Source organism: Danio rerio, chromosome 22 (assembly GCF_052040795.2).
Source record: "Danio rerio strain M-AB ecotype USA chromosome 22, GRCz13ab, whole genome shotgun sequence".
Lineage (NCBI taxonomy): Eukaryota > Metazoa > Chordata > Actinopteri > Cypriniformes > Danionidae > Danio > Danio rerio.
In genome coordinates, this window is record NC_141042.1 from 10,762,945 (window position 1) to 10,790,209 (window position 27,265).

The 27,265-nt window shown below is 35.4% G+C and overlaps 2 protein-coding genes across 5 annotated transcripts; both read left to right on the forward strand.

The window, feature by feature from the left end:
- Nucleotides 1-1,909: 1,909 nt before the first annotated feature.
- On the forward strand, nt 1,910-11,335 carry pdhb (pyruvate dehydrogenase E1 subunit beta). Its single transcript, NM_213154.1, has 10 exons — nt 1,910-1,957; nt 2,056-2,115; nt 4,503-4,610; nt 4,698-4,760; nt 5,372-5,407; nt 6,705-6,990; nt 7,062-7,172; nt 9,136-9,227; nt 10,499-10,640; nt 10,900-11,335. The coding sequence occupies exons 1-10, from the start codon at nt 1,922-1,924 to the stop codon at nt 11,043-11,045; spliced, it is 1,080 nt and encodes a 359-aa protein (NP_998319.1). The 5' UTR covers nt 1,910-1,921; the 3' UTR covers nt 11,046-11,335.
- Nucleotides 11,336-13,525: 2,190 nt separating this feature from the next.
- kctd6a (potassium channel tetramerization domain containing 6a) lies at nt 13,526-21,159 on the forward strand. Of its 4 annotated transcripts, none has more exons than XR_015520967.1 (4): nt 13,526-13,857; nt 14,189-14,300; nt 17,216-20,111; nt 20,433-21,159. XR_015520967.1 is itself a non-coding variant. In XM_087302079.1 (3 exons), the coding sequence occupies exons 2-3, from the start codon at nt 14,274-14,276 to the stop codon at nt 17,900-17,902; spliced, it is 714 nt and encodes a 237-aa protein (XP_087158205.1). In that variant the 5' UTR covers nt 13,526-13,857; nt 14,189-14,273; the 3' UTR covers nt 17,903-21,159. The 4 variants fall into 4 exon arrangements, 2 of the variants coding, with proteins under 2 accessions (XP_087158205.1, NP_001074463.1); XR_015520968.1 differs by having other exon boundaries at nt 17,216-19,398; nt 20,413-21,159; XM_087302079.1 differs by having other exon boundaries at nt 17,216-21,159.
- Nucleotides 21,160-27,265: the final 6,106 nt, after the last annotated feature.

Sequence of the window (27,265 nt, forward strand, 5' to 3'; positions counted from 1 at the left end):
ATATATATATATATATATATATATATATATATATATATATATATATATATACATATATATATATATATATATATATATATATATATATATATATAGTTGAAGTAAGAATTATTAGGCCCCCTGAATTATTAGACCGCTTGTTTATTTTTTCCCCAATTTCTGTTTAACTGAGAGATTTTTTCAACACATTTCTAATCATAATAGTTTTAATAACTAATTTCTAATAACTGATTTATTCTCTCTTTGCCATGATGACAGTAAATAATATTTTACTGGATATTTTTTAAGACACTTCTATACAGCTTAAAATGACATTTAAAGGCTTAACTAGGTGAACTAGGCCGGTTAGGGTACTTAGGCAAGTTATTGTATAATGATGGTTTGTTCTGTAGATTATAGAGAAATATATAGCTGAAAGGAGCTAATAATTTTGTTCCTAAAATGGTTTAGAAAATTAAAAACTGCTTTTATTCTAGCCGAAATACAACAACTAAGACCTTTTTCAGAAGAAAAAATATTATCAGACATACTGTGAAAATTTCCTGTTAAACATAATTTGGAAAATATTTTAAAAAGAAAAAAGTTTGAACGGAGCTAATAATTCCGACTTCAACTGTAGATGAGCAATTCTGTGCAAATGTCAACCTTTCCATGAAAAAAATTAAGCTTTCAACAAAATACGGAAACCGTTTCAGGGTTTTTTGTGTAAGCAAGTATTTTACAGTACTTTAGAAATACTCAACACTGCATGTCAATGTTTTTAAACTATTCTATTTGATTTACCAAAGTCACAAAAGTGGCAAATTCACATCTGTCACATCCATAGCGACACTTTTTCCTCATAAATGTGAAAATACTTAACAAAATAAAACCAATATTTTTTGTTTTATAGACAGCAAACATGTCCTTTTGATTATCATTATTTATTTTGGGTTGTGCAGTTTAATTCACAGAATTGCTACAAAGTATCTTGTATACTGTAAACATCCATAACACGTTTATTTTCCTCTTTGAAAGTACAAAACATGTTCTAAACATGTTTTGTACTTTCAAAGAGGAAAATAAACGTGTTTTACAGATACTCATGTTTAAGATGTTTTCTGGTCCTTTAACTGGTCGTTCTAGAAAATATAAACAAAAGCTTCAATGTATATATATATATATATATATATATATATATATATATATATATATATATATATATATATATATATATATACAGTCAGGTCCATAAATATTAGGACATCTACACAATTCTCACATTTTTGGCTCTATACACCAACACAATTGATTTAAAATAAAACGAACAAGATGTGCTTTAACTGCACAGCTTTAATTTGACTGTACATCATGGAAACCAGCCTGGAAGTGGCCAAAACCCCTCAAAAAACAGGCTGGTCGACCTGCTAAAATCAGCCAATCAGCCTGGCCTGGTTTAAGCTGTTTTTCCCAGCAGTGTAGAGCCAAAAATGTTAGAATTAAACTGTGTAGATTAGAAATGATAAGAACTTAACTGTATATAATTGTTCATATGAACTATATAACTATATTAATAACTATTTTAATGTCTTAATACTTAACATTCATAACATGACCTTATTGGTCCTATTTTAAAGAATATTGCAACTTGTTTAAGACGTTTTCAACATGTCCCCGCACCATATTTCAAAAGAGCCCAGTTTACATTCAGCAATGAAGCAACTGATTTAGAAATCACAGGTTTTTGCTTTCTATAAAAAGATTCTTCTCTTGCCCTTGGACGCGGAGTGACAGACTGACGGCAACTTCCGCTTCAGTCATGAATCCGCAACTCTGATTGGCCGCTTTCCTCGCGTTTCCTGTTCTCCTTTTACAACGCGCTCTCTGATTGGCCGCGGCCGCTGGGATGACATGCCCGCCTCCCTACAGAGGACAGTGAAACATGGCGTCTCTGAGGTGTTTTCTGCGCTCGGGGAAGGTATTTATATGTGAATATGAGCTGTTATCTGCATATTACGGTGGTGTTTGTTAGATGAGAGTGTTTAGATTGGTGTTGACTGTGTATTTGTGTCTCAGAGTGCCGTTTCAGCGGTTTTGCGGCGGGAGTTTCACAGGACTCCTCCGGCGGCGGTGCAGGTCAGTGATGCTGCGACTCTCACCTTCAGCAGATGCTGCATCATTTAAAACAATAACACAACAGAAAAATGAGCTTAAATGTGTATCATATTAGTATGTTTTAGGCAACATATTAAGTATTAACTGCTCTCGACGATACTGACAGTAACAGCATGTTTTTGGGTGTGTACACAATGGCTATACCTCGGTGTTTTGAGTAATTACCATGTGATAATTGATACTATTTTAATAATAACGTTACTTTACAGTGGTAAGGACGTAGTGTTTGTATATTTACAATGTTAAAGCTAAAATGGGTTATCCAAAAATGAAAACTTACTTTTCAACTCCCCACAAAGGGGTTTCAAACGTTGAACACAAAAGAAAGTATTACAGGAAAAAAACTTTAAAAATGCTGGTTTTAACATTTTTCAAAATATCTTCTTTTATGTTTCAAAAGAAAAAAGAAACAGCACATTGACTGAGATATTTACTATGTTTCAGTGAACATTCTTTCTTTGGTAATACACATTTGTAATGCCACAATGCTTTTGCATTTACCAATGTAAAGCTATATTTGACACTTTATAAGTACCATAGTATTTTCTTAGTATTTTTGACATTTAGCAAGACTTTCTTTGTTAATATACAATGTTATTTCACTTTGTGTACCATGGTAAGGTCATATGTTGTTTGTATGCTGAGAGTGCAACATCTTTGTTTGTTTTGGCCATTTACCATGCTTCATTGAACATTGCTTGGTAATTTACCATGGCTATGATGTACTTTGTATACACACAACATGTTTTTTTATGTTTACCATGGCATTTTAAACTTTGACCTTGTTTTATTGTATTATCAAATTTGTTCACATATACTATGCTAAATCCAAATATTTATTATCCATGAAAATACATTATTTCTGTGTTTATCGTTATCATGGAAACGGTTTGCTTAAATTACCATGCAATATTTTTTTCCATTTGCACCATGGTAGCTTAAGGGTATGTTTATTTACATACCATGGAAATACTATGGTATTTTCAACACATATCCTGTTTCAGTGAACAGCCTTTTTGGAAAATACTATGCAGGGTTCAACGCTAAGGATTTTTTCTAAAGGGCTATTTCTTAGCCACATATTTTAAATAAAAAAAAATATTTTTAAGTTGTAAAATAATATCTGTGAATGTAGAATTTAAACATTTTAAAAATGTTAATAAAGTATTATGAGCAAAATTCAAACAAAAGAGCAGTATTAAAAATGTTCTGGTATTTTATTGCAATTCAAAATTATTTTTATAAAATTGCTAAACTGAAGACAAATTTTTTTTTTCCTTGAGATTCTTAATATTGTACCCATGTGATTGTCTGCTTCCAAGACTTTAGAAACAGACGCTTTCTTTTAGCCTCATAGTTTGATGTTGCACCCATCTTTGCACTGTACTGGTTGTTACCAGGTTAAGAAAAAAAATTGTGTGCTCATCGTTACCGGCCGATAGGGGCCATTAACAATCCTGTCTACTGTCCCGAGCGTCTTTCACGCTGGCCCCAGGCCACCGGGCAGTCCCTATTGTTGAGCCCTGCTATGGTAACACCACAATGTTCTCTGTGTATGTTCGTAAGCTGTGTGTCTGTATGCCATGATAACACGTTTTCTTTGTATTTATCGCTTCCATGGAAAATATTATTATTACCAGTACATTGCGTTTTTTAAATCGTATGTTTATTGGTAAATCGTTGTTTTGGTGTTCTTCACATTCACAATCTTTTATTGGTCATTATTCTTCAATATACAATGGTAATTTGTTTTTCCCTTTTTTTTTTTGTTATGGTGTAGCAGTTTTGTGGCCATTTACCATGGTATTTTTTTATATTATATGGAAAATATAATGTTTATAAATAATACAAGTTTTATCAGTGTATTATACAGTAATTATATTCATGTTATTTAAATTTTTACATTTTTAATATTTATGAAACCGTTTTACATGATTGCTTCATTTGTTTAGAAATCATTAATTTTTATTTATTTATTTTTGGTTTCAGTAAAAAAAAATCTTTCTCTTTAACCCCATATATCTGTTCTGTTCTAACATAATAAAGTATATTCAGATTTAAGGGTTATCTTGATTTTATACTGTTTATTGTTAACAGTTTGGCAGTTGTATAATGGTTTTATACAAGTTTAAGTATTGCCATGTTGTTACCATGTGTTTTTTTTTCATATATTACAGTGTTATCATGCTTGCTTTGCAGTACCTTTTAATACCATGTAAATCTCATAGTATTATAATACACATATTCACATTTTTAACATTAAAGTATTAAATGAGGCATGTATAATACTCAATTTTTTTTAGTTGTCAGGCAATCTGTATTGATAAATATGCTCTGGGTTGTTGCAGGTGACGGTTCGAGATGCCCTTAACCAGGCCATGGACGAGGAGCTGGAGAGAGACGAACGGGTCTTCCTGCTCGGAGAGGAAGTCGCACAGTATGACGGCGCATACAAGGTCAGATAGACACATTTATTCAAACATTTTTTCTGATTAATGACATTTTAAACATGTTTTTTGTAATTTGCTTGTATTGGGTTGCAGGTCAGCAGAGGCCTGTGGAAAAAATACGGAGACAAACGTATCATTGACACCCCCATTACAGAGGTGAGAACTGAAATATGCGAAAACAACAGTTTTTGTCTATTCTATTTTTTTTCATGCAACTGTCAGGTTAAGGATCCGTGGCTTTTTGGATTTTCTTACAGTGTGTTTTCAGTTTGATGTAATGAAAACATCCAAAATAATTTTTTTCATACATTATAATTCTGTATTTGTAGATTTAAATGACTGTAAGCATTAAGACCTTTTTCTTCAAATGAGATCTAAATCTCCTCTTCACCAGCACCAACCTTTTTTATTTATTAGCTTTTATTATTATTATTTATTATTTTTTGAATGTTTGTTGAATTTTATGAAAAACTGAGTATTTGAAAGAGATTCCCAAAATCCCTTCTGTAAAATTTTCAATACTTCATCCAAGGTTCAGAATCTTGTGCTTTAAATATTTGCAAACTATTGCATGTTTAGAAAGAGTACCTTGTTTGCATATTTAAACAACATTTTTAATAACCCGTTTTGCAAAAAAATATTTGCAAATGTCTAATGCAATCAATCAACTGGGGAAAAAATGAAGGTCACTGTTATTTAAGTTTTTACCCTATTCATTTACAGTTTTTTGCCTTAATTGTTATTTAATTTTTTCTTTCTCTCTGCAGATGGGATTTGCTGGCATCGCCGTCGGTGCCGCCATGGTGAGTTTATCCAGTTAACAGAATTTTTAGTATTTAGAGTATGTAGTTAAAACAAATAAACTTCATTAAACATCAATTATACACACAGACATCTCCTTTTTGGAAGGACACTATATACTGTTTAACTGCAGGTTAATTATGTATATATACTGTCCACCCTGTACTAGCTTTTCAGAGCTTTCAAACAATTGAACCAACTGGATCACAAAATGATTCACTGTTTTCAAGCAATCATACACTCGGGACTCCTGCTAAGGACACCTGGTGGTCAGAATCATGTAAATGCAACAAAAACTCAGGCAAAACATTTATTAAAATTTATTATTCTTTTTTTGTATACATAATTTTTTTTAGTGGTTGTCATCTTTATTGGGACAGTATAGTAAATAATGGAGACAATTTAGCAGAGATCCCATAGTGCTATGACAATACACTAAGCACTTGGCTATAGTCGATGACACTCTGCAAACTTTAAATGAAAAGTATAACCTGCAGTATGAATGCACTTAGCTTATCATCTGATATCATGAAATATTAAGTGTCTGCATATTAAGCGCTCTTTTATAAGTTTTCAAGACTTATTTATTGTTTGTTCCATGATGGGCTCTGTTAAATAAGTGTTGTTACTCTTATTAAGTATTTTTACTTTTCATTTTACAATATCCTATTTTTAAAAAAAAAGCTACAAACTCTTAAAACTGACCTGAAATCAGGTAAAAACTATGAAACCTGTTCAGAGATTCACTATTAAATTTGTGTGATTCATGTGGATTTTATGGTATTGCACAGATCGCCACCCAGTGGAGAAGCATTGAATTTTTAAAGCCTATCGAAACAGTAATGATGTAACAAAGCCTCGTTTACTGAAATTACAGACTTTGTCTATTTGATTTGTGCACTAAACCACTGATTCGAAACAGAAAATTCCTAAAGGTTTCAAAGCTTCATATAGCAGTGCTTCGAAATGCTTGCATTGAATTTAATTGAATCCTGAAATGACAAAACACAATCTCTTAGGGCCGGGATACTTCAGTTTTAGGTGTTGCATATGTCACTCATGGGCCCGATTCAACTTGTAGAATTGACAAAAAGCAGAAAGATGCGTCCTCTTGTGCAGGTGCAGAATGCGGCTCTTGTTTTAATCTGCTTTCATCCGTTTGGTGTGTTCACATGGAGCTTTTTGGGTCCAATCCAAGGCGATAACATGGTTGGGTTTCGTTGGTGCTAGTTGTTTGATGTCGGCTTGGTGTGTCTCGGCCCTTACATCTCCAAGCCAACCCATTACTTCCTCTCTCAGGCAGGTTTGAGGCCCATCTGCGAGTTCATGACCTTTAACTTCTCCATGCAAGCCATAGATCAGGTCATCAACTCGGCTGCCAAGACCTACTACATGTCTGCAGGCCTTCAGGCCGTCCCCATCGTGTTTCGTGGCCCTAACGGAGCTTCAGCTGGTGTGGCGGCTCAACACTCGCAGTGTTTCGCTGCTTGGTACGGTCACTGTCCCGGACTAAAGGTATTGAGTCCCTGGAACTCCGAGGACGCCAGGGGTCTCCTGAAAGCTGCCATCCGTGACGATAACCCTGGTAAACACATGTCTCTCAGGATTAGAGTGAAGTCAGGGATGGGTTTGACTGATGTGTCATGTGTTTTTCAGTGGTGTTTTTGGAGAATGAGCTGATGTACGGTGTGCCGTTCGAGATGTCGGAAGAGGTGCAGTCAAAAGACTTCGTCATCCCTATTGGAAAAGCTAAGATTGAAAGACAGGGTGGGTAACATTTTACACGAGTTTCTGTTAATATTGTTTTTTAATAAGTTGTTAAAATACTTTTGTTATAAGGAGTTTATTACAAAAGTGGTATTGCATGACCAAATCATAAGTGTAATTTCTTTACATTTTAATATTTATAGGTCATCTGAATGACGTATAAATAAACTCTTCCTTAACGTGTGGGTGGTTAGGATTGGACAACATTTAGCTCAAGATACAGTTATTTAATAAATCTGAAAGTTGAAGGTTAAAAAAATCTAAACACTTTAAATAGATTAAGTTCTTAACAATCCACTTTACTAAGTGAAGTTTTAGAAACTAATTTTGAGAGGAGCACATGATATGATTGAGCAGACTGGATTCTCATCTGTAATCAGTAATAATCCAATCAGAGTGATCCAAGTCTACATTAAAGACTGATTTTACCCTACCCTTCCTTCGTTTTGGAAGAATCCCCCCCTCCACCCCATCTCCTCCTTTTCCTCTTTTTTTTTTCTAAGGGGAGCTCTTGAGATCTACCGGATCTCGGACCTCCTTTATATGCTTATTGACCAGGCGGGAGCCTTGGGCTCAATTATCTTCCAGCTCAGGGTTCTCTCCCTGGACAGCATGCCAAACCTAATAACGCCAAGCATATTTTGAATTTTTTTAATAATGTATTTTATAAAATTTTAAGCAATATTTATACAATAACAAACAAGGGAACAGAACATGGGGTAAAGAAAAAAACATATATAGAAAAAAAAAGTTTAAAAAAAAGAAGGGCATTAATTAAATTAGAGATACTTCATATTCATGCACCGCAAACCTTGACAGGATCTGACCTTGTTAAATCAACCCTCTGATGATTATGGAGGTTATCATTAAACCCATATGTAACAAAAATGGATCCCACCTCTCATGAAAATAAAACATCTTTGCCATGTAAGACACAAGTTAAGTAGTCCAGTGGTACATATTCAAGTATTATCCAGTGCCATAAAGACTTTGTTGGAGTTTTGTCTGTTATCCAGTTCAGAAGAAGACATTTTCTTGCACAAAATGTCATGCAAAGTGTTGTTGTTGTTGTTGTTGTTTTTTTTTTTTTTTTTTTTTTTTTAAACGCCAAGCATATATAAGTGTGAACTCTTGAATCTAAAATTAAGTTTTATAAATGATAAATTTATGGTAGGGAATTTACAGTTTGTATTCATTGAACGTGATCTTTATTTTATATTCTTATCATTTTTGGTATAAATTAAATATCAATACATTAAACTCATACAATGAAGGTTTTGCTATTCCACAAACATATATGTGCAACATATGATTATGATGACATTAGTGATGTTGCTATTTAATATTATTATTAATAATAAAGTATGTTCATATTAATGTAAATATATCTGCTATTCACAATAAAGCTTTTGGTTTGATAACTAGGGAAAAAAGAAACGTGCAATTGAAGTCGCTGTCGATAAAAGTCACATTGACTACATTTTCTACACTCATAAAAAGCAAGTTGAAAACCTGGAGGAAAGATTATACATGAAATTAGGGATGAATTAATTAAAATTCAGGGTTGAAATAAAAAATTCTGGAAGCATTGAAAACCGAAGCTGCTTTGTAAGAATTAGTTTTTTTTTTTTTTATGAAATAATTTTGTAAGATTTAAAATAAAAATTTTAAACTACTTTAAACTTTTAAATAAATAATTTAAATTTATGCTAATTAAAAAAAAACCCCCGAGCCAATAAAATAGCCATATATTTTACCAGCGTTACCATGACTGCACAGTATTTCTATTGCAAGCAGCAGGAGCTAGTTTACTACAGTACATAGGACATCCCTGCATTTGAGTTGATGGACATGCATGTACATGAGGGGAATATTTATAAAACAAAAATAATCTCTTAATATTTTTTCCTTGATTATTTGAATGTCGTTGTGTGTGTATATTAATATTGGTGTTCTGATGTAGGAAATCACATCACATTGGTGTCTCACTCCCGAATGGTCGGTCTGTGTCTCGATGCTGCTGCTGTTTTGGCCAAGGAGGGCATTGAATGTGAGGTATGAAAAAATGTATAATATTTTTGTATAAAAAGATAATATTCAAAACAAACTTAAAAAAACACACATTTGCTCAAAAGCAAATTAGTATCACATATAATGTTAATTCATATGTACTTATTATTGACATAGATTCAAAAGTTGAACAAACCAGTTTGTATTTTGAATGAGTTGCATTTTAGACTAAATATTGTCCGCTTTTTCCATTTTGCCAATAAAAATATTTCCAAAATCTGTAACATTCTTTTCTGAATGAATATGTTTTTGGATGAAGTTAAGGATTAAACGATCTACTAAATGCAGTTACTTGCTTTGTTTGTGAATAAATCAGCCGTGTTGAACAAATCGTTTGAATAAATGATTTAGTCACTGGTTATAACAGCAACTTGTCGCCATCTACTGGCCGTTTAGTGTTATAGTTATTCATGAGTGGCCTAAAGCAAAACAAAAAACTTTTTTGCACACTTATTTTCTAAAACACCTTTAAGTATTAACAATTGCAAATATTTACATTTTATTTTATCAGGATCACACAACTCTACTACTGTTTTTACTACTACTATTTATTGTAGTAGTAACTAAGATGCTGATCACACTAGTGACTTACACAAGCTTTGATTTGAAATTGTGTAGGTTTTATTACAGTTACACCTGGCGACAACCCTGCTCCAGCATCCGACCTGTGAGCTTTGTAAGCTCTAAAGACCTCATTTAAGTTTGGAAACACTGGTTTATTTTGTACATCACAATAGACGGACTGAAATGCACAATATGAAAATGAAGGCATGGCTATACACAATCACTCTCTGATTGATCTTCTGGATGAATGCGCATACTGTAGTTCCCTAATTCGTCAAGCCAATCTCATATGATCATTACACAACTGGTACACAGCGAGTACAGATGCCAGAAAAATATGCGCATACCAAGCGAGCGTAAATGTCCTATCCTAGATTTTAGGTTGTAGAGTGTGGATGTAGATTGTTATTTGGAAGTGCATTAAAAAAATTCAGTCTAGATGTTGACGTTTTTATTCTACAATGGCGTTTAAAAACACTATACAGCATAAAAACATTTCTGTTTAATTTATTCATTCATTTTCTTGTCGGCTTAGTCCCTTTATTAATCCGGGGTTGCCACAGCGGAATGAACCACCAGCTTATCCAGCAAGTTTTTATGCAGCGGATGCCCTTCCAGCCGCAACCCATCTCTGGGAAAAAATTTCTGTTTCGTTTGGTTTATCTTTTGCATATCTGTGTTTTCCTCTGTAGGTTATAAACCTGCGTTCTATCAGGCCTCTGGACGCTGACACCATTGAAACAAGCATCACGAAAACAAATCATCTGGTCACTGTGGAGGGTGGCTGGCCTCAGTTTGGCGTCGGGGCAGAGATTCTTGCCCGAATCATGGAGGGTAAACATTCATATATTTTTATTTAATCTCTGGAAATCTGAAGACTATTTTCAAAATGAAATGAAAGTGAAAGTAGAATGTTACCAAATTGTGCACCTTATCACGTGCATACCGTTTCACTACATGTTTAATTTCACAATAGGCGATTAAAATCAGCAGTATGCTAGTTTTTTAATTACAACCCTTTCATGTTCAGAAATCGCAGGCAGAACATCATAGTTGATTTTATTATTTACTTTCTTTTTCCCTTTAATTCAAGGTCCTGCTTTCAATTACCTCGACGCCCCTGCGGTTCGGGTCACGGGTGTTGATATTCCAATGCCGTACGCCAAGATTCTGGAGGACAACAGCATCCCACAAATCAAGGACATCATCTTCTCCGTTAAAAAGACTCTGAATGTTTAAGATAATAACCCCTCCATCCGGACACAATAAATATGAAATACTCCATGTTCTCTTCCGTTTCTGCATCGGTGTTTGGGGAATTCTAGGATGTTTTCTCTCATCTCGAAAATGTCTTTGTTACATGGTCTTTCCCTCATCACTACAGTTAAATTATTGGCTCAGTTTGATTATAAAATGAGGTTTTGTCATGACGATAATGTTTATTATGGCCATAAACAACCAACCAACCCATGTGTAATATGCTGTAAATTCTACTTTAAGCTAAAGTAATAAACTTTTATCTCAATGGATTATGAGAATGCTTGTGATTTCTTGTGTTGTTACCAGAGAGGCTTCAAAGTTCAGTTTGTGTTTGAGAATTTGTACAGTTTGTTTTACACATAACTCAGTGCTCAGCATGATTAAGTACAGCCCATTTAAAATAAATATTAGTATCCATTTCTCAGTGAATGTTTACAGTGCATTTAAACAAACAGGTTTATTAAACATATACATTTAATAAAATCATACTTTAGTCACAAGACATATTTAGAAATTAAAAGATAAAACATTTCAATTCAAGCAAAATAACAAAATCTTTTTTTTCCCCCCTCTCTTTTAAATTTATATTTAATATTTTTCTATAACAAATTTGGGTGTACTAGTTTTTGGACCGTTATCGTACATTAAAAATATGAATTTAAAAAAGGATAGATTTGTGAGAGGTGTACTTGTATATACTGAGCACTGTATTTATAATAATCACATAAACATACATCATATATATATATATATATAGTGAAAATAGGTAATATCCAAATGCATATTTTGGTGCATTTGTACAAAATCGATTTATTAAACATATCTGTTAAACTGATATCTGGTGAGTGTGGAGGCCATTTGAGTACAGTAAACTCATTGTGATGTTCAAGAACCCAGTCTGAGATGATTAACGCTTTATGACATGGTGTGTTATACTGCTGGAAGTAGGGTACACTGTGGCCATAAAGGGATGGACATGGTCAGCAACAATATTCAGGTAGGCTGTGGTGTTGTTACGATGCTCAATTGGTACTAATAGGCCCAAAGTGTACAAAGAAAATATCCCCCACACCATTACACCACCACTACCAGCGTGAACCGTTGATACAAGGCAGAATGGATCCATGCCTTTATGTGGTTGACTCCAAATTCTGGCCCTACCTTCCGAATGAGTTTGAGACTCATGAGGTCAGACAACATTTTTCCAATCTTCAATTGTCCAATTTCTGTGAGCCTGAGCAAATTGTAACCTCAGTTTCTCTGTTACTCAAGAGTGGCACCTGGTGTGGTCTTCTGCTGCTATATATATATATATATTCGTCACTAAACATTTAGGAAGAGAAATTTTGAGGGATGTACTTGTATATGTTAAGCACTGAATATGTGTAATTTATAACTATTACAATTTTTTTAATAACATTCTTTAGTAATATGACCATATTTCGGTACACTTATATTTGTCAGAGTTAATACACATTTACTAATAAAATTCTATGACTTCTCCAAAATTGCCATTTTAGCCTACCCAATTCACTTATAACATGTCTTTTGGACTTGTGGGGGGAACCGGAGCATCCGGAGGAAACCCACTCGAACATGGGGATAACATTCAAACTCCACACAGAAATGCCAACTGACCCAGCCGAGGCTCGAACCAGCGACCTTCTTGCTGTGGGGCGATTGTGCTACCCATTGGCCATCGTGACGCCAAACTTATATCTATGTAAAATGTATTTAGATAATGCTCACACCGCACTAATAATGTGAGGCTATGTGATTGGCCAAGGACAGAATAGAAGTCGAGACAACAAAACCTATATTCAAGTATACAGATATCTGTTTTCCCAAGTCTTTTCCAAAACTTTGTGGTTTTTTTCCTGTTTTTCCAAAAACTTTTCCAGGCCTGGAAAATGCTATGTAAAAATTCTGTGACTTGTCCAGGTTTTCCATGACCGTATGGACGCTGACTTGTGCAATTCTTATACACACAAAATATGATATAATAAGCAATAATTTAGAGAGCTATGTCAGTCCATTTAGCTGTTTGTTGCTTACATATAAAATATTTAGCTAAGTATTGCTTCACTGCTTCTAAATAAAATATAGAGGACATTTGGTTGCATTATAGTTTTGAATGTGGCAATAAGTCTAATTAATTGAAACAAAAAACAATTGAATCTGATCATTACAGGCATCTTAAATGGGACAAAGTTAATATTTACTCACCCATTTTACTTCAACTTATTCTCTGATTTATCAGGAGTCGGCGCACACAGTTTTAATAGAACATTCAATCACATCAGAAGTGAACAACTGCAACAAACAGACATAAACACGGACATTCCAGCAGTCAAACACGTTCATCCTAAGCTCTGCTGACTGTAGATGATGAACTGATCTGAACATGTTTGCGCCGGGGTGGTGATTTACGTAGTGGGCGGGGCTTCGGTCGTGGGTGTGTCATTTCCGCTCATCCCACATCGATGTAGCAGCAGCTCATATGTCCTGCTCTGTGAATCCACACAACGTAAACACTACAGTCATTTTACAGGCTTTACTCACGCAAAACGAGACGCCAAAGAACCTGCTGGATTAAAAACACGTATATATTTTGGGAAAAAGTCATGAAAAAACCCACAGGAAAGCAAACTGTCTCTGTTTTAATCCCTCTGTCCTCCATGTTCCTGATGCTCTGGACGTGCTGAAACAACTGAAGTAACGTTACAGATCCGACGCGGAGGAGAGGCTAAATTCACGATTTTATTTACGTATTTTTAACGAAGTGATACAAGTAAGTAATTTTTAATTAATATAGTACGATATATAATGACTATTACATGGTTGTTTGGTGTTATTTAATATATTATTCGTATATCAAATAACACGCGTAGTAAAATATTATAAATAATTTCATTAATGTCAATACATCTATGCTTTTCGTAGCTGATTTGTTGTTATTTCTGAGATATTTGAATAATGTTGTTGGCTGGGATGCTGGGAAAATCCTAAGGTGTCCTTCAGATGCGTCATTGATTTCGTTCATTCATGGTTTCATGGTGATATTCGTCAATATTACACTAGAATATACCATGTAAACAGTTAAACAATATATATTTCTACAGTTTACAACAGGTGAGGTGTTTATGCACCATAAAGGCTGCAGAGAAAGCTATTTGTCACCATCACTGAAGAGGAACAGTTGACCACATGGAGAATGGAGACTGGACACACATGGTAAATATTAATGAAGAGAGTAAAGCAGTGTACAGTGTGAGCAGAAATAGTGTACAAAACACGGAAATATTGTGGGAAATGTTATGGCTGTGTGATTTGGGGAAAATATCTGAGATTTTATTTTTATAACGGACATTTTGATTTCGATTTGATTTTACGATTTGATTTTGTAGTCAAGCTTTAGCTCAATATTTTGTATCGTAGCTTCTTACTGCTAAAATGCAGTGAGTGTTAGTTAATAAAGGAACTAAACAGATATTAACATACTTTGACTTTTATACAAAATTTGTTTAAAAAAAAAAAAAATTAAGCACAAATTTTTCTTTATAGCAAACAGTAGTGAGTTACGGCGTTGGTTATCTCCTGGCGCCTTCGTGATGTTTTTCATATGGGGTGACAGCTGCAAACAACTCTGAACTTTGCAACTTGCTGTTGCTAGCTACTACATTGAGTGGCACTGGCAATACTTTCAGATTACTTTTTAGAAAGACACTACCCATAAACGTAGCCACCTGTTGTGCTTTTTTAGGTGCTGGTTGTTGTATTTCCTCATGCTGTGGCAACAATTCTGTGACAGCTCTTACAAATGACCTGTTTTTGTTCGGTGTCTGTGACTTTGAAACTAAAATATTCCCATATTACTGACATGCTGTTTTTTTTTTATATAAATTCATCAGTTAATGCTTCTGAAGAGGCAGACGCCATAATCCCACTTGTTTGTTTGTTTGTTTGTTTGTTTGTTTTACTGTGGGCATTCTGCATAGGTCGGGTGCACAATCCTGATTGGGCAAAACAAAAGTGCACTCACTCAGTTGGCTAGTAAGACTGTCACCAGGACCGATGTGGCCATAGAGGCAACATAGTGAGGGCGACATCCGTGACCCCCCGTCCTCATTTTAATCCGCGGCACCCACCATAACCCCACACCTCCGCCGCCGGTCCTCACTTTGGTCCGCAACACCACCAGACCGCAACCGGTCACTTTCGTTTTTACTTTCGGGTTGATGCTGGCGGGATCGTCGTTTGCCTAGAGCGCCAGTTCATCTTGCTCCAGCCCTGACTGTCACACAGACAGCAGTAAATTGACAGCAGTGATGGGTTAAAGCAGCGAGAATGTCTGCTGAAGTTCAGATTTTTCCTACTAGAGTGATTTGCGCGTCAATCATACAGAATGCTTAACTCGTGCCGCTTCATCCGCCTGAATCGCGTCTTTCGTGCTGTCTTATTTGCGCCGCCTCATTGAATCATTCGCGCTTGATGCTTCTTCCGCGTCTCATGTGAACGGAGCATAGGGTACTAGCTTAACACAAGCTTTCTGTTGCATCACATGAGTAAATGCACAAATGACAACATGAAAAATCATATTTGGGTGATTATTGCTTCTGAAGCAGCAGACGCCATCATCCCACTTGTCTGTGCTTTCCTGTTTGTTTGTTTGTTTGTTTTATTGTGGGCGTTCCGCATAGTTCGGTTGCATAATTCTGATTGGGCAGAATGAAAGTGTGCTCTCTCAATTGGGTAGTAAAACTGTCAACGGGGCCGACATCCATGTCCTTCATCTGCAACACCGCCATAACCCCACACCTCTGCCACCGGTCCTCACTTGGGTCCCCGACACCGCCAAGACCGCAACTGGTCACCTTTGTTTTTATTTTCAGGTTGAGGGCGGCGTGATCGTTGTTTGCCTAGAGCTCCAGTTCAGCTTGATCCGGCCCTGACTGCCGCACAGACAGCAGTCATACATTTGATTTGTGTCAGGGAAATTATAGAATACATATATATTTCATATCGCAGCCTCTTGCAATTAGCTAATCGCAATGATTCAAGTTGCCATTGCGATTCAATTTTCATTAATCGCACAGCCCTAGCTGGATGCTAGAGTGATGCTAAGTAGTTGCTTTGGAAAGTCCAGATGTCAGCAGTATGAGAGTTTTTCCACTGCTAAATTTTTTTTTCTTCAAGTTTCCATGTTTTCTGGAGTTAAGGTGTTAAAATAAAATCTGTTGTTCACTGTATTAGATCAAATGTTTTTAGAGAAATGTATATACATATTTCTATCTATTCGCTTATATATTGGTTATCAGCGTCTAAATGTATAGAGTCATTAGTTAATTTAAATTTGTAAATACCCTTATCAATATCCTAATTCACAACATATTTCATTCGAATTAATGGCTTCCCTTTAGTTTTTTTATTAATTGAATTTAATACATTTAAAATAAATTTTAATTTAGCATTTTTAGCTTTTGCTCATCTCACACACCCCTTCAGTTTTCCCACTGACCAACCTTGTTTATTTGTAATATACGATTGTTTGCTATGCAGTTTTTTATTGTTTTGCGTATATACTACAGTGTTTGTGGTTTTCAAGGCATTTTAAGGGGGTTGCTAGAGTCTGTAGGCTGGTTGTTAAGCATTTGCTAGGTGTTGCTAGATGAGAAAGAAAAAAGTAACAAGCACAGAGAGTAGGCCGTACTGTCTTATTCCATTTAGTGAAAACATTGTTGAAACCCCAAACATTCCATGTGGTATTTTAAACCACAATCCATACATTCTGCAGCGCAGTTTATCATTCTATAGTTTCCATAGAAACTGATGTGTGTAATGCGGCTGAACAAGCAGATGTTGTTTTCAATTCTGGACTACAATGAATCTATCTTGGTTACTAGAAATACACTTGATGTTTTACTGGGTAACAGCATGGGTTTAATGGCCCACCAACTATTACAGCATAAAATCAATGGATCTGCATTCAGTTCATGCTGGTCCAAACTGTCCTTGTCAGCAAGGAATGGTTCAGAGTTTCTCATGTCATAACAATCAACACTGATTATCAAATCAGTTCCATTATCAACAATACAAAATACATCTTTAATGCATTAAATGGCTTTCACCTATCTTCTTCTATCTTGTAGATGATGGATACGGTTACACTGAACGTTGGTGGCCATTTGTACACCACATCACTTTCCACGCTCCAGCGTTATCCAGACTCAATGTTGGGCGCCATGTTTCGCGGGGACTTCCCCACCACACGAGACACCCAGGGCAACTATTTCATCGACCGAGATGGTCCTTTATTCCGTTACATCTTAAACTTCTTACGAACATCCAAACTGACGTTACCGTGTGACTTCAAAGAAACTGAGCTCCTCCGTAAGGAAGCAGACTTCTACCAGATTGAACCCTTAATCCAGTGTTTAGGTGAAACCAAACCTCTTTACCCGCTGGACACCTTTGAGCAAGTGGTAGAACTTTCAAGTACTCGTAAGTTGTCCAAATACTCAAACCCAGTGGCGGTTATCATAACGCAACTCACCATCACCACCAAAGTTCACGCGCTTCTTGAAGGCATCTCTAACAACTTCACCAGATGGAATAAACACATGATGGACACCAGAGACTTTCAAGTGTCTTTTACCTTTGGACCATGTGACTATCACCAAGAGGTGTCCCTTCGAGTGCACTTAGTGGAGTACATCTCCAAACAAGGCTTTACGATTCGCAACACACGAGTGCATCACATGAGTGAACGAGCCAACGAGAACACGGTAGAACATCACTGGACATTCTGTAGAGTTGCGCAGAAGGTCGAGGACTGACTGATGCTTTATCATTTGTGCAAGCATCACACAGGTAAACCAGCCAATGAAATCATGGTAGAACATTAGTGGATGTTTTGTAGTGTTGCTCAGATAGTTGAGGGCTGATTGATGCTGTATTGTTTTGGACGAAAGCATATAGGTACATCACAAGAGTGAACCAGCCAATAAGAACTTGGTAGAACCTTATAGGACATTTTTGTAGATTTGCTCAGAAAGATGTGGACTGATAGATTGTTTATTCTTATCTGGTCAGATGTTACTGTTAAAACGGTACTCGAGTAACGAAGGTTGTGCAATTACAAGTTTAACGAAGACACAAATGCGTTTTTACTAGTCTTCAACTTGTGATTTTATAAGATGCTCCCAAATTTCTTGAGTTGGCCACATCTCTACCGTAGAATCTGCCTTATTCTGTGTTCACACCAGACTCTGCGAATGTGGATAAATCGAAATATTCGCGTGAATATAAATAAAAATACGTGTGAACATTTTGAGTTTATTCACTTCATTTGTGCTTCAAATCCACTTCATTTGCGTGTCAAGTTCGCTTCACAATAGATGTGGAATTGCGTCATGAGCAGGGCTTCTGTCTGCCCGGTGACTCTAGCTTCATTGCTAAATGGCTAACATAGATTTATTGAGCTAGAGAATAACTGTGTTAATGTGCTTTAGGAAGGCAAACAAAATGGTGTCGATTCATTTAGAGCCGTGTCTGAGTCCAAAAGTTCCTTTCATAGGTGCACCCAGCTTCGTGAGTTTATAAACTCCTCCAGAAACTTAACCTGAATGATGGAAGCTTTTAGCGGGGCTTCCGACTGAGCCGAGCCCAGTTTGATCAACTGTTCCCTGGTGTCGGTAGGAGGATTTCCCCGCGGGACACCAACAACAAGCGCTACGTAATTAGCATGCCCCAACAAGAGAAAGCTCCTTATTGGTTAAAGCAGTGCGAATGTCTGCTGAAGTTCAGATATTTCCAACTGGAGAGATTTGCGTAAAATGCATGTTAATCGCGTCAATCTCACCAAACGCTCAACTCGCGTCGCTTCATCTGCGTGAATCGTGTCTTTCATGCCGCCTCATTCGAATTATTCACGCTTGACGCTTTTTCCGCGTCTCGTGTGAACGCAGCATAAGGCACACACTTTACGCAAGTTTTCTGTTGCATCACATGAGTAAATGCACACAACATGGAAAATCATATTTGGGTAAGGCTGAAGACTAATCGATACTGCATTCAAATTTAGTCAGACTTTACCATAAGTGCAAGACATTTGCAACTAAAGCAATTATTAAGTTTCACTAGGACGTGAGCTTTTTTCTACTTGCAAACCTGACATGAAGGTCTTACCTGTAGATCCGGGCCAAGGTAACCAGCATCATGCTGGTGGATTACATGACAAAGTATAACATCATTGGACGGTTTGTAGAGTGCAGAAGATCAAGTACTGATTGATGCTTTATTTCTATGTGCTTGGACATTACTGTAATAATTAGTTAAGGACAAAATAATGGCACCTTTATAGTGGCTGATAAATGCTGATCCACTTCAGATCTGTCATTATGTGATACCACAAAGAGTTAATGCTAAAAACTCACAGAAACAAAGATCTAGATCAGTGTTTCCCATCCTTGCTCTAGACGTCACACCAATAGTACACATTTTCAATGTCTTCCTATGCAAGCATACTTGAATCAAATCATCAGAACAATAAAAAAAGACTCAAAAACCTGAAATGAAACCAGAGCATGATTATGAAATGCTAAACTACGTAGTTCCTTGCACATCCCTTGATTAAAACAAAATCAGTTGTCCACTGTTTGCATTTCAGTTTTATGATCAGAATCAGAAAAAAGTCATATACTTATCAGTTTAAATATCAGTTATCCAGCTATAAAGGGTTTTCAGTATCTGCCAAAATGTCTACTGGTGAAACGTACCAATAATTCGAACTTTGAGATTGCATCTTGAGCAATTGCAAGTTTAACATAGCCATGAATGTATAATTTACTAGTTGCGAAGTAAGGGCAATACCTAAAAGTACTTGCATATACCATTCTGGCTAAGGTAGCCAAAAATGAATCATGTGAAAAAATTTTTGTTCTGTATCTTCAAAACAATTTGTCCTATCATGTTTTATGCAACTCAATCTCATGGCAGTTCGTAACTTTTGAATTAGTGGCTAATTTTTATCCCACTTTATATTAAGTGTCCTTAACTACTATGTACTTGCATCAAAAAACAAATCCATCATACTCACTGTGTTCATAATGGATTTGAGAACACTTGCTCGTGAGTTGGGATAGTGGTAGGGTTATGGACAGGTTTGGTGGTATGGGTAGGTTTAAGGGTGTGTTAATGTGTAAGGGATGGTCAACAGTAATTACAGAAGTTAATTACAGATGTAATATACAGGTATTTAACCAAGCATAAGTACACAGTAAATACATGTATTTACACAATTAATACATTGTAATGAATTATTAATTTCTGTGTAAGTACATATTAGTTAAGGACACTTAATATAAGGTGGGATGAAATATTTTTAAAATTTGTACTTTTTCATTCATATATTTCAGTAAATTTTGCTCATTCCCCAATGAAGGTTAAGGTTAGGGGTGTGAGTTGGGGTTCATCTCCTTTTAAAAGTAATACATTTTCGCACTAATGAAATCGTATGATTGTTTACGAATTAACCACTTTTCTGACAATACATGGAATAGTTACGTGACCTCAGGTTTTATGTGTTGCCACCCAATTCAGAAATCCAAAAAAAACAGAAATATTTTGCTTTTTTAAAAGTACTGTATATACAAGATCTTACGAAAAAGTTTGCTAAATCTTTTGCGAAGTTGACATGTAATGTCAGGCAGCCCTTAAATCTAAAATTCTAATATATACCGATAGAGTGTTAAATATACAGTATTTCATTATTTATCGCATTTCTGTAGATACAGTCTCCTGTAATTGTATCCATAAACTGTAAACGGTGTGCATGATCCTGTTGTATATCTGTAATGTTATTTATCAGTCATATTTTCCCCCACTTGAGAGATGCTATGTGAAAGATATGTAATCCGCATGTTACATTGTATGTTTTGTGACCGGACCCATTTGAAATTTATTTTAATCTCTTAAAGCATGTACAACTCAGGCTTGCATCTTTTTAACGGGTTCGGGAACCTGAATGAAATTGAAAGAGTTCATTCATGTGTGTAATGAATTTGACCTGCACATTAAAAAACAAGTTTCATCATGCGGCGTGTGGTTCTGTTTGCTAGCAGATGTCTTTGTATTGGATTTCATGGAGAGAACGTTTGATTTTATTATTGAAATTGATTGAATCAGTTATTCTAAAGGAAACATTTTAGGCTCAGTGTCACTTTTTCAATGCAATAATCTAAATAAAAAATATCCACAGTTTATGAATGTTTCCCTTTGTACAAAAAGTGGAACCAATCTGTTTGAGAAGTGTGTTGCATACACTCTCAGAAATAAAGGTACAGGAGCTGTCACTGGGGCAGTACATATTCAAAAGGTACATATTTGTACCTAAAGGGTCCATAATGGCACCTCAAATGTACTTTTTAGGTATATTTGTGCACTTTTGAGGTACCACTGTGGACTCTTTGGGTACAAATATGTATCTTTTAAAAAGGTACTACCCCAGTGAAATCTCCTGTACCTTTATTTCTGAGAGTGTAGAAAAACAGCCTCAACCAATTGTGTCAATTCAGCCAGGGGTGGACTGGGACAAAAACTCAGCCCTGGAACTGTAGCCACACCTGCCCACATTACCAGACCGACTCAGCCCCACCCACGGACATCCACATTCACTACCTCTATTGGTGTACAAATGGTGAATTAATATAAGCTGTACCATATTTAATAGATTTTTAAACATTTAATGTATGTGAGTGGAACAAGAACAACCCATTTATAACAAATTTATAAATACATTCATTTTCTTTTCGGCTTAGTCCCTTTGTTAATCTGGGGTCACCACAGCGAAATGAACCGCCAACTTATCCAGCATGTGTTTTGGGAAACACCCATACACGCATTCACACAATTTTAGCTTTCCCAATTCCCCTATAGTGCATGCTTTGGACTTGTGGGGGAAACCGAAGCACTGGGAGAAAACCCACGTCAACACGTGGAGAACATGCAAATTCCACACAGAAACACCAACTGTACCAGAGGAGGTTCAAACCAGCAACCTTCTTGCTGTGAGGCGTCATCTCTACTCAATGCGCCACCACATTTCCCCCTTTTTTGCTTTCTCTAAGATTTTTGGCACCTCCTTTCTTTTATTTTACGGTACATCTTTGACAGTTAGCTTGTGTTGCACTTACTGTTATTTTAACATTCTTGCCAGATTTTGATTATGTCCACGTAACCTCTGATTAGGTCGGATTTGGTCAGCCCATCTCAAAACCAGCCTGCCATTGCTGATCGGGCCAAATGCGTAACATTTATTATTATTATTATTGCTATTATCATCAACATCATAATCACATCTTGGAAGAGATAAAAGTTGTCTGCGTGTAAAAACTATACATAAAAAAAATCTAATAAAAAATTTCAAACTGATCGGCCCACATTTAAAAAATGGTCCGTCCCTTCTGGCATTTGCCAGAATTGCCAGATGGCCAATCCGCCCAAGTTCAGCGCAGGGCTACAAGTCTGTCCCACCAATGAGAGAAAATGAAACACAAAACCAGCAATTTTAACACAATGCAGATTCATTCATTCATTTTCTTTCAGCTAAGTCTTTTTATTAATCTGAGGTCACCACCGCAGAATGAACCGCCAACTTATCCAGCGTATGTTTTTCATTCACTCACATACACTACGGACAATTTAGCCTACCGAATTCACCTATACCACGTCTTTCGACTTGTGGGGGGAACCGGAGCACCAGGAGGAAACCCACATGCACATGCAGAGAACATGCAAACTCCACACAGAAATGCTAAATGACCCAGCCATGGCTTAAACCAGTGACCTTCTTGCTGTAAAGCAATCGTGATACCCACTGCATCACCGTGCAGCCTACAATGCATATTTAGAACTTAAATATAGATGAACAGTGTCAGTAGTTACATCAGATATTCTGACTGAATTGATGATATGAGAAACAGTGTATAAAGATCTCGCACAATGCTAACAGTAAGATTCTACAGTAGCCTACAAGAATAGCTAGCATGGTGTGTGTGTGCATGTTGCTATTCACCCTGCTGTAAAACAATCCCCAATAGAGACCACAATTGCTATTCTAATGGTTTTGTAATGGTTTTAATGGAAACTATTAATCCTGTAGGTCTCTACTGGTTATTCGTATTAAAACTAATGGATTAGCAAATTAGCAACTATTAAAATGTACTGGTTTCAATGGTTAAAATGTGATGATTTCAAATGTATTTGTAGTCATAAGCATTGTAATCGTCTGTGATGTTATTTTGACAGGGTAACATTCAGCATTCTCAAAGAAATATCAATATAATTTATTTTTCTGAAGAAAAGGTAAGTGGTGTTTGCGTGTGTATGATGCTAGCGTAGTTTCCATGGTGTTGCAATGTGCTTGTATTGAGCTTATTACTATACGGTTGCTAAGGTGTTGTGTATGGTTGCTGGGTGGTTGCTCACTAGCCTCAGTCAAAATAGCCTGGACAGCCACATATTCTAGCCCCTCCTTCAATGCAAGTCTACTGGATTAGTTGTCCGTTTTATTGTCTGCTCCCTTCAACAAGCCACATGATTTGAATAATTCAGTTGCTGAATTTCGTGCTCTCTGCCAAAGATGTCTTCCAGGCCATTATTGGGCCAACACCATCAATGATTAGCTGGTTCGCATGGTGATATTAACCCCTGCTGGTAGATGCTGTATCTACACCAGCTGGCTGCCAATTAAATAAATAAACAAATATATTTGTAAGGGTATCAAAATCTCTTTAAATTTAAAAATATGTGAATAAAAGCCAACTCTGAAAAAAATGTGCATTTCTTTACTGCGGATATTTGTGATTATGTGTTTGTTTTGTGTTGACTACTGGGCTGTTCACCAAATCATAAAATGGCCGCCATCAAGAGGCTTGGGGAAATGTCCCTACACACTAAAGAGAAAATGCTACAAAAAAATACTAAATAGATGTGTAGTTTAAAAGATAGATAAAAACAGTTCTAGCCATGCTAATAAGCATGCTAAATCTGACTAGTGGTTGTGTTAATATATATATATATATATATATATATACAGTATATATATATATATAGTCAGGGCGGATTGAACCAACAAGTGAGGTTAGCAGCCGCTTAGGGCCCAAGGAATTTAGGGGCCTCCAATAAATATCTAGACGTTTCAATTATACCTGTAAACTATATATAACATTGTTTGCTATCATATTTTTTATGTTGAGTGTTAAATAAATACAATTTTAACGTAATTAAACATTATTTAGTATACAATCAAATATAATACTGTTATAATAATGTAATGCTATGTATTAATAATAATATTACCAAATAAATTATGCATCACAGAGCTGTCCAGCAGTAAAATGTATAATATATATATATATATATATATATATATATATATATATATATATATATATATATATATATATATATATATATATATATATATCTTTGACCTTATTCTTCAATGCGGAAACACGCCTGTTTTCGCGATTGTTTTAGAGCTTCCGATTCAGTCGCCTATGGGAGAAATGACTAGGAATAATAAACGGCAGAAAACGGTCAAACAACTTGCTCAACAAACAATTGTTTGCATTACTATACAGACCAAGTAGAATAATATAATAAGAATATATCAGTTTGCAACATCAAGCAGCATAACTAGCAGTTTTTAACGTCTAAAAATGAGTGGAAGTGAATGAGACTGGAAGTCTTGAGCCAAAGAGATTCAAATGGCAGAATAAGGTGAATATATATATATATATATATATATATATATATATATATATATATATATATATATATATATATATATATATATATATGTGTTATTTTAGTTGTAAATTCATTTCAGGAAAACTAAACACAAAATGTAGAGATTGCATTTATTTAATGTGTTGAATAAAAGATAAAGTGATATTAAAAGACAAATAAAAATTAAATAAATGTAGACAGGGTGCAATTCAGGACTTTGATTCCATGGCTGGAATTGCTTGGGGCCCAATAATCATTAAATCTGCCCCTGTTTATAGTAGCCTGTATAAAACGTTTCTATTTTACATCAACAAACTGACTGAGAGATTATAATGCTATGTGCTACAATGCTACATGCTAGCATTTGTTGTGGAGGCCTTCATATGTCAACAAACATGTTGCAATTGTTATGTTTTGCTTGTAAATGCTTTATTACACAATTTTGATATGGTATTGTGTTTGGTGCATTTTGTTGGATGAATGTAAATATCCATAATTTCTAATACACCCTGTTGACATGACTGCATCATAATTATGTTTGAGACTTTGATGTAAATTAACAAACAAATTTGTAAGAATTTTTCTTTTTTTTTACAAGTAAAAAGCTGTCAATTGTAAGATTGCTTTTGTCTTCAGACCAGTTGATGGGGGTTGGGCCGGCGTCTGCTTGCCCATCCCCCACTTCTAAACAACAATGCTGTAGGAATATAATCACCCTTTTTTAAATGTTTTTATTTTAAATATACAATTATGTCTGATATATCTGTGTATTTACAACAAATTATTTATGCAGTTCGGTTCACTTTTATTTCTATAGCACTTTTTACAATGTAGTTTGTGTCAAAGCAGCTTAACATTAAGCTCATTAAGTTTTAGTACATTTAAACTGCTTCAGTCCAGTTTTCACATTTCTGAACTAAAATGAATTTCTGAATTAAATTTCAATTTAGTTCTAAACTGAATGTTTTTATGAAATTTTGACTGCATTACTGGTAAACATTTACACATAAAATTGTTGAGCAATTAAATGGCCCTGATTAAATTCATGATATAGTTAAAAATATGAATTGTTCCGCTTATTGGACTTTTTATGAACAAATTTTAAACCAGATGCTATTTTTGTGATGGCTCCGCCCCTTTCTTCCAACCAGCCATTCTGAAACTCTTGCCCTCTGAAGCTTTGAGAGCCATTTTGTTTCATGCAGGGAGCATATGCAGATGTTTGCTAGCATGTTTGTGGAGGTCTCCAAATGTCAACAAACATGCCTGCCATGCTTTGATTATAAATGATTCATTCATTTTTTTATTGGGAAGTTTAGCACATTTTTAAGCTTGAATGTAAATGCAATATCCATGTTGACATGATATCATAAAAATAATTTAAAAATTTACAAATTTGTAAGTACAGTTTTAAATTTAACTTTTACAAGTACACATCTAAATTGTGAGATTTCTCATTATTAACTGTTGAGCATGTGTTATTTCTGACAGTTGGTGGGGGCTGGCATCTGCTTGCCCATCCCCCACTCCTAAACAACAATCCAGTATATAATATGATCACCCTTTTTGAGATGTTTTTATTTCAAATATACATATATAGTATTTACATAATCTATTATACATAAAATTGTAAACTCATTCAACGGAGTGTGGCCAGTTTTTTCTTGCATATTATAATCATATTTTTCCCAATTTGTCCACAAAATAATACAGTAATTATTTATTTGCACTTATTATAAATAATTTTTGATCCCGCTAGCTATTTTTGTGATGGGTTCGCTTATTTCTTCCAACCGACCACTCTGAAGTTTTTACCTTCTAAAGTTTTGAGAGCCATTTTGTTTCATGGAAGGGAGCATATACAATGCTAATATGCTAAGGTCTCCAAATGTCAACATACATGGCTCCATTTGGTGTAGATTAACAAACAGATTTGTAAGTACAATAAAATTTGTACTTTTACAAGTATAAAGCTGTAAATTGTGAGATTTCCAATTATTATTCCAGAGCATGTGTTTTTTCTGGCCAGTTGGTGGGGGCTGTGCGTCTGCCTGCCCATCCCCCACTCCTAAACAACAATCCTCTAAGAATATAATAAAAAATCTTTGCGATGTTTTCATTACAAATATACATTTATAAATGTGTTGATTTATGACAAAGTGTTTGACAATTTATGACAGCATTACAAGTAAAACGGAGTGTGGGCAGTTTGTTTTTTCTTGTAAATTATAACCATATTCTTGCCAATTTGTCCACAAAATAAAACAGTAATTATTCATTTGCACTTGTTAAAACCCATTTTTAATTCAGCTAGCTATTTTTGTGATGGGTCCGCTCCTTTCTTCCAACCAACCACTCTGAAGGTCTTGCCTTCTGAAGCTCTGAGAGCCATTTTGTTTTTATGGCAG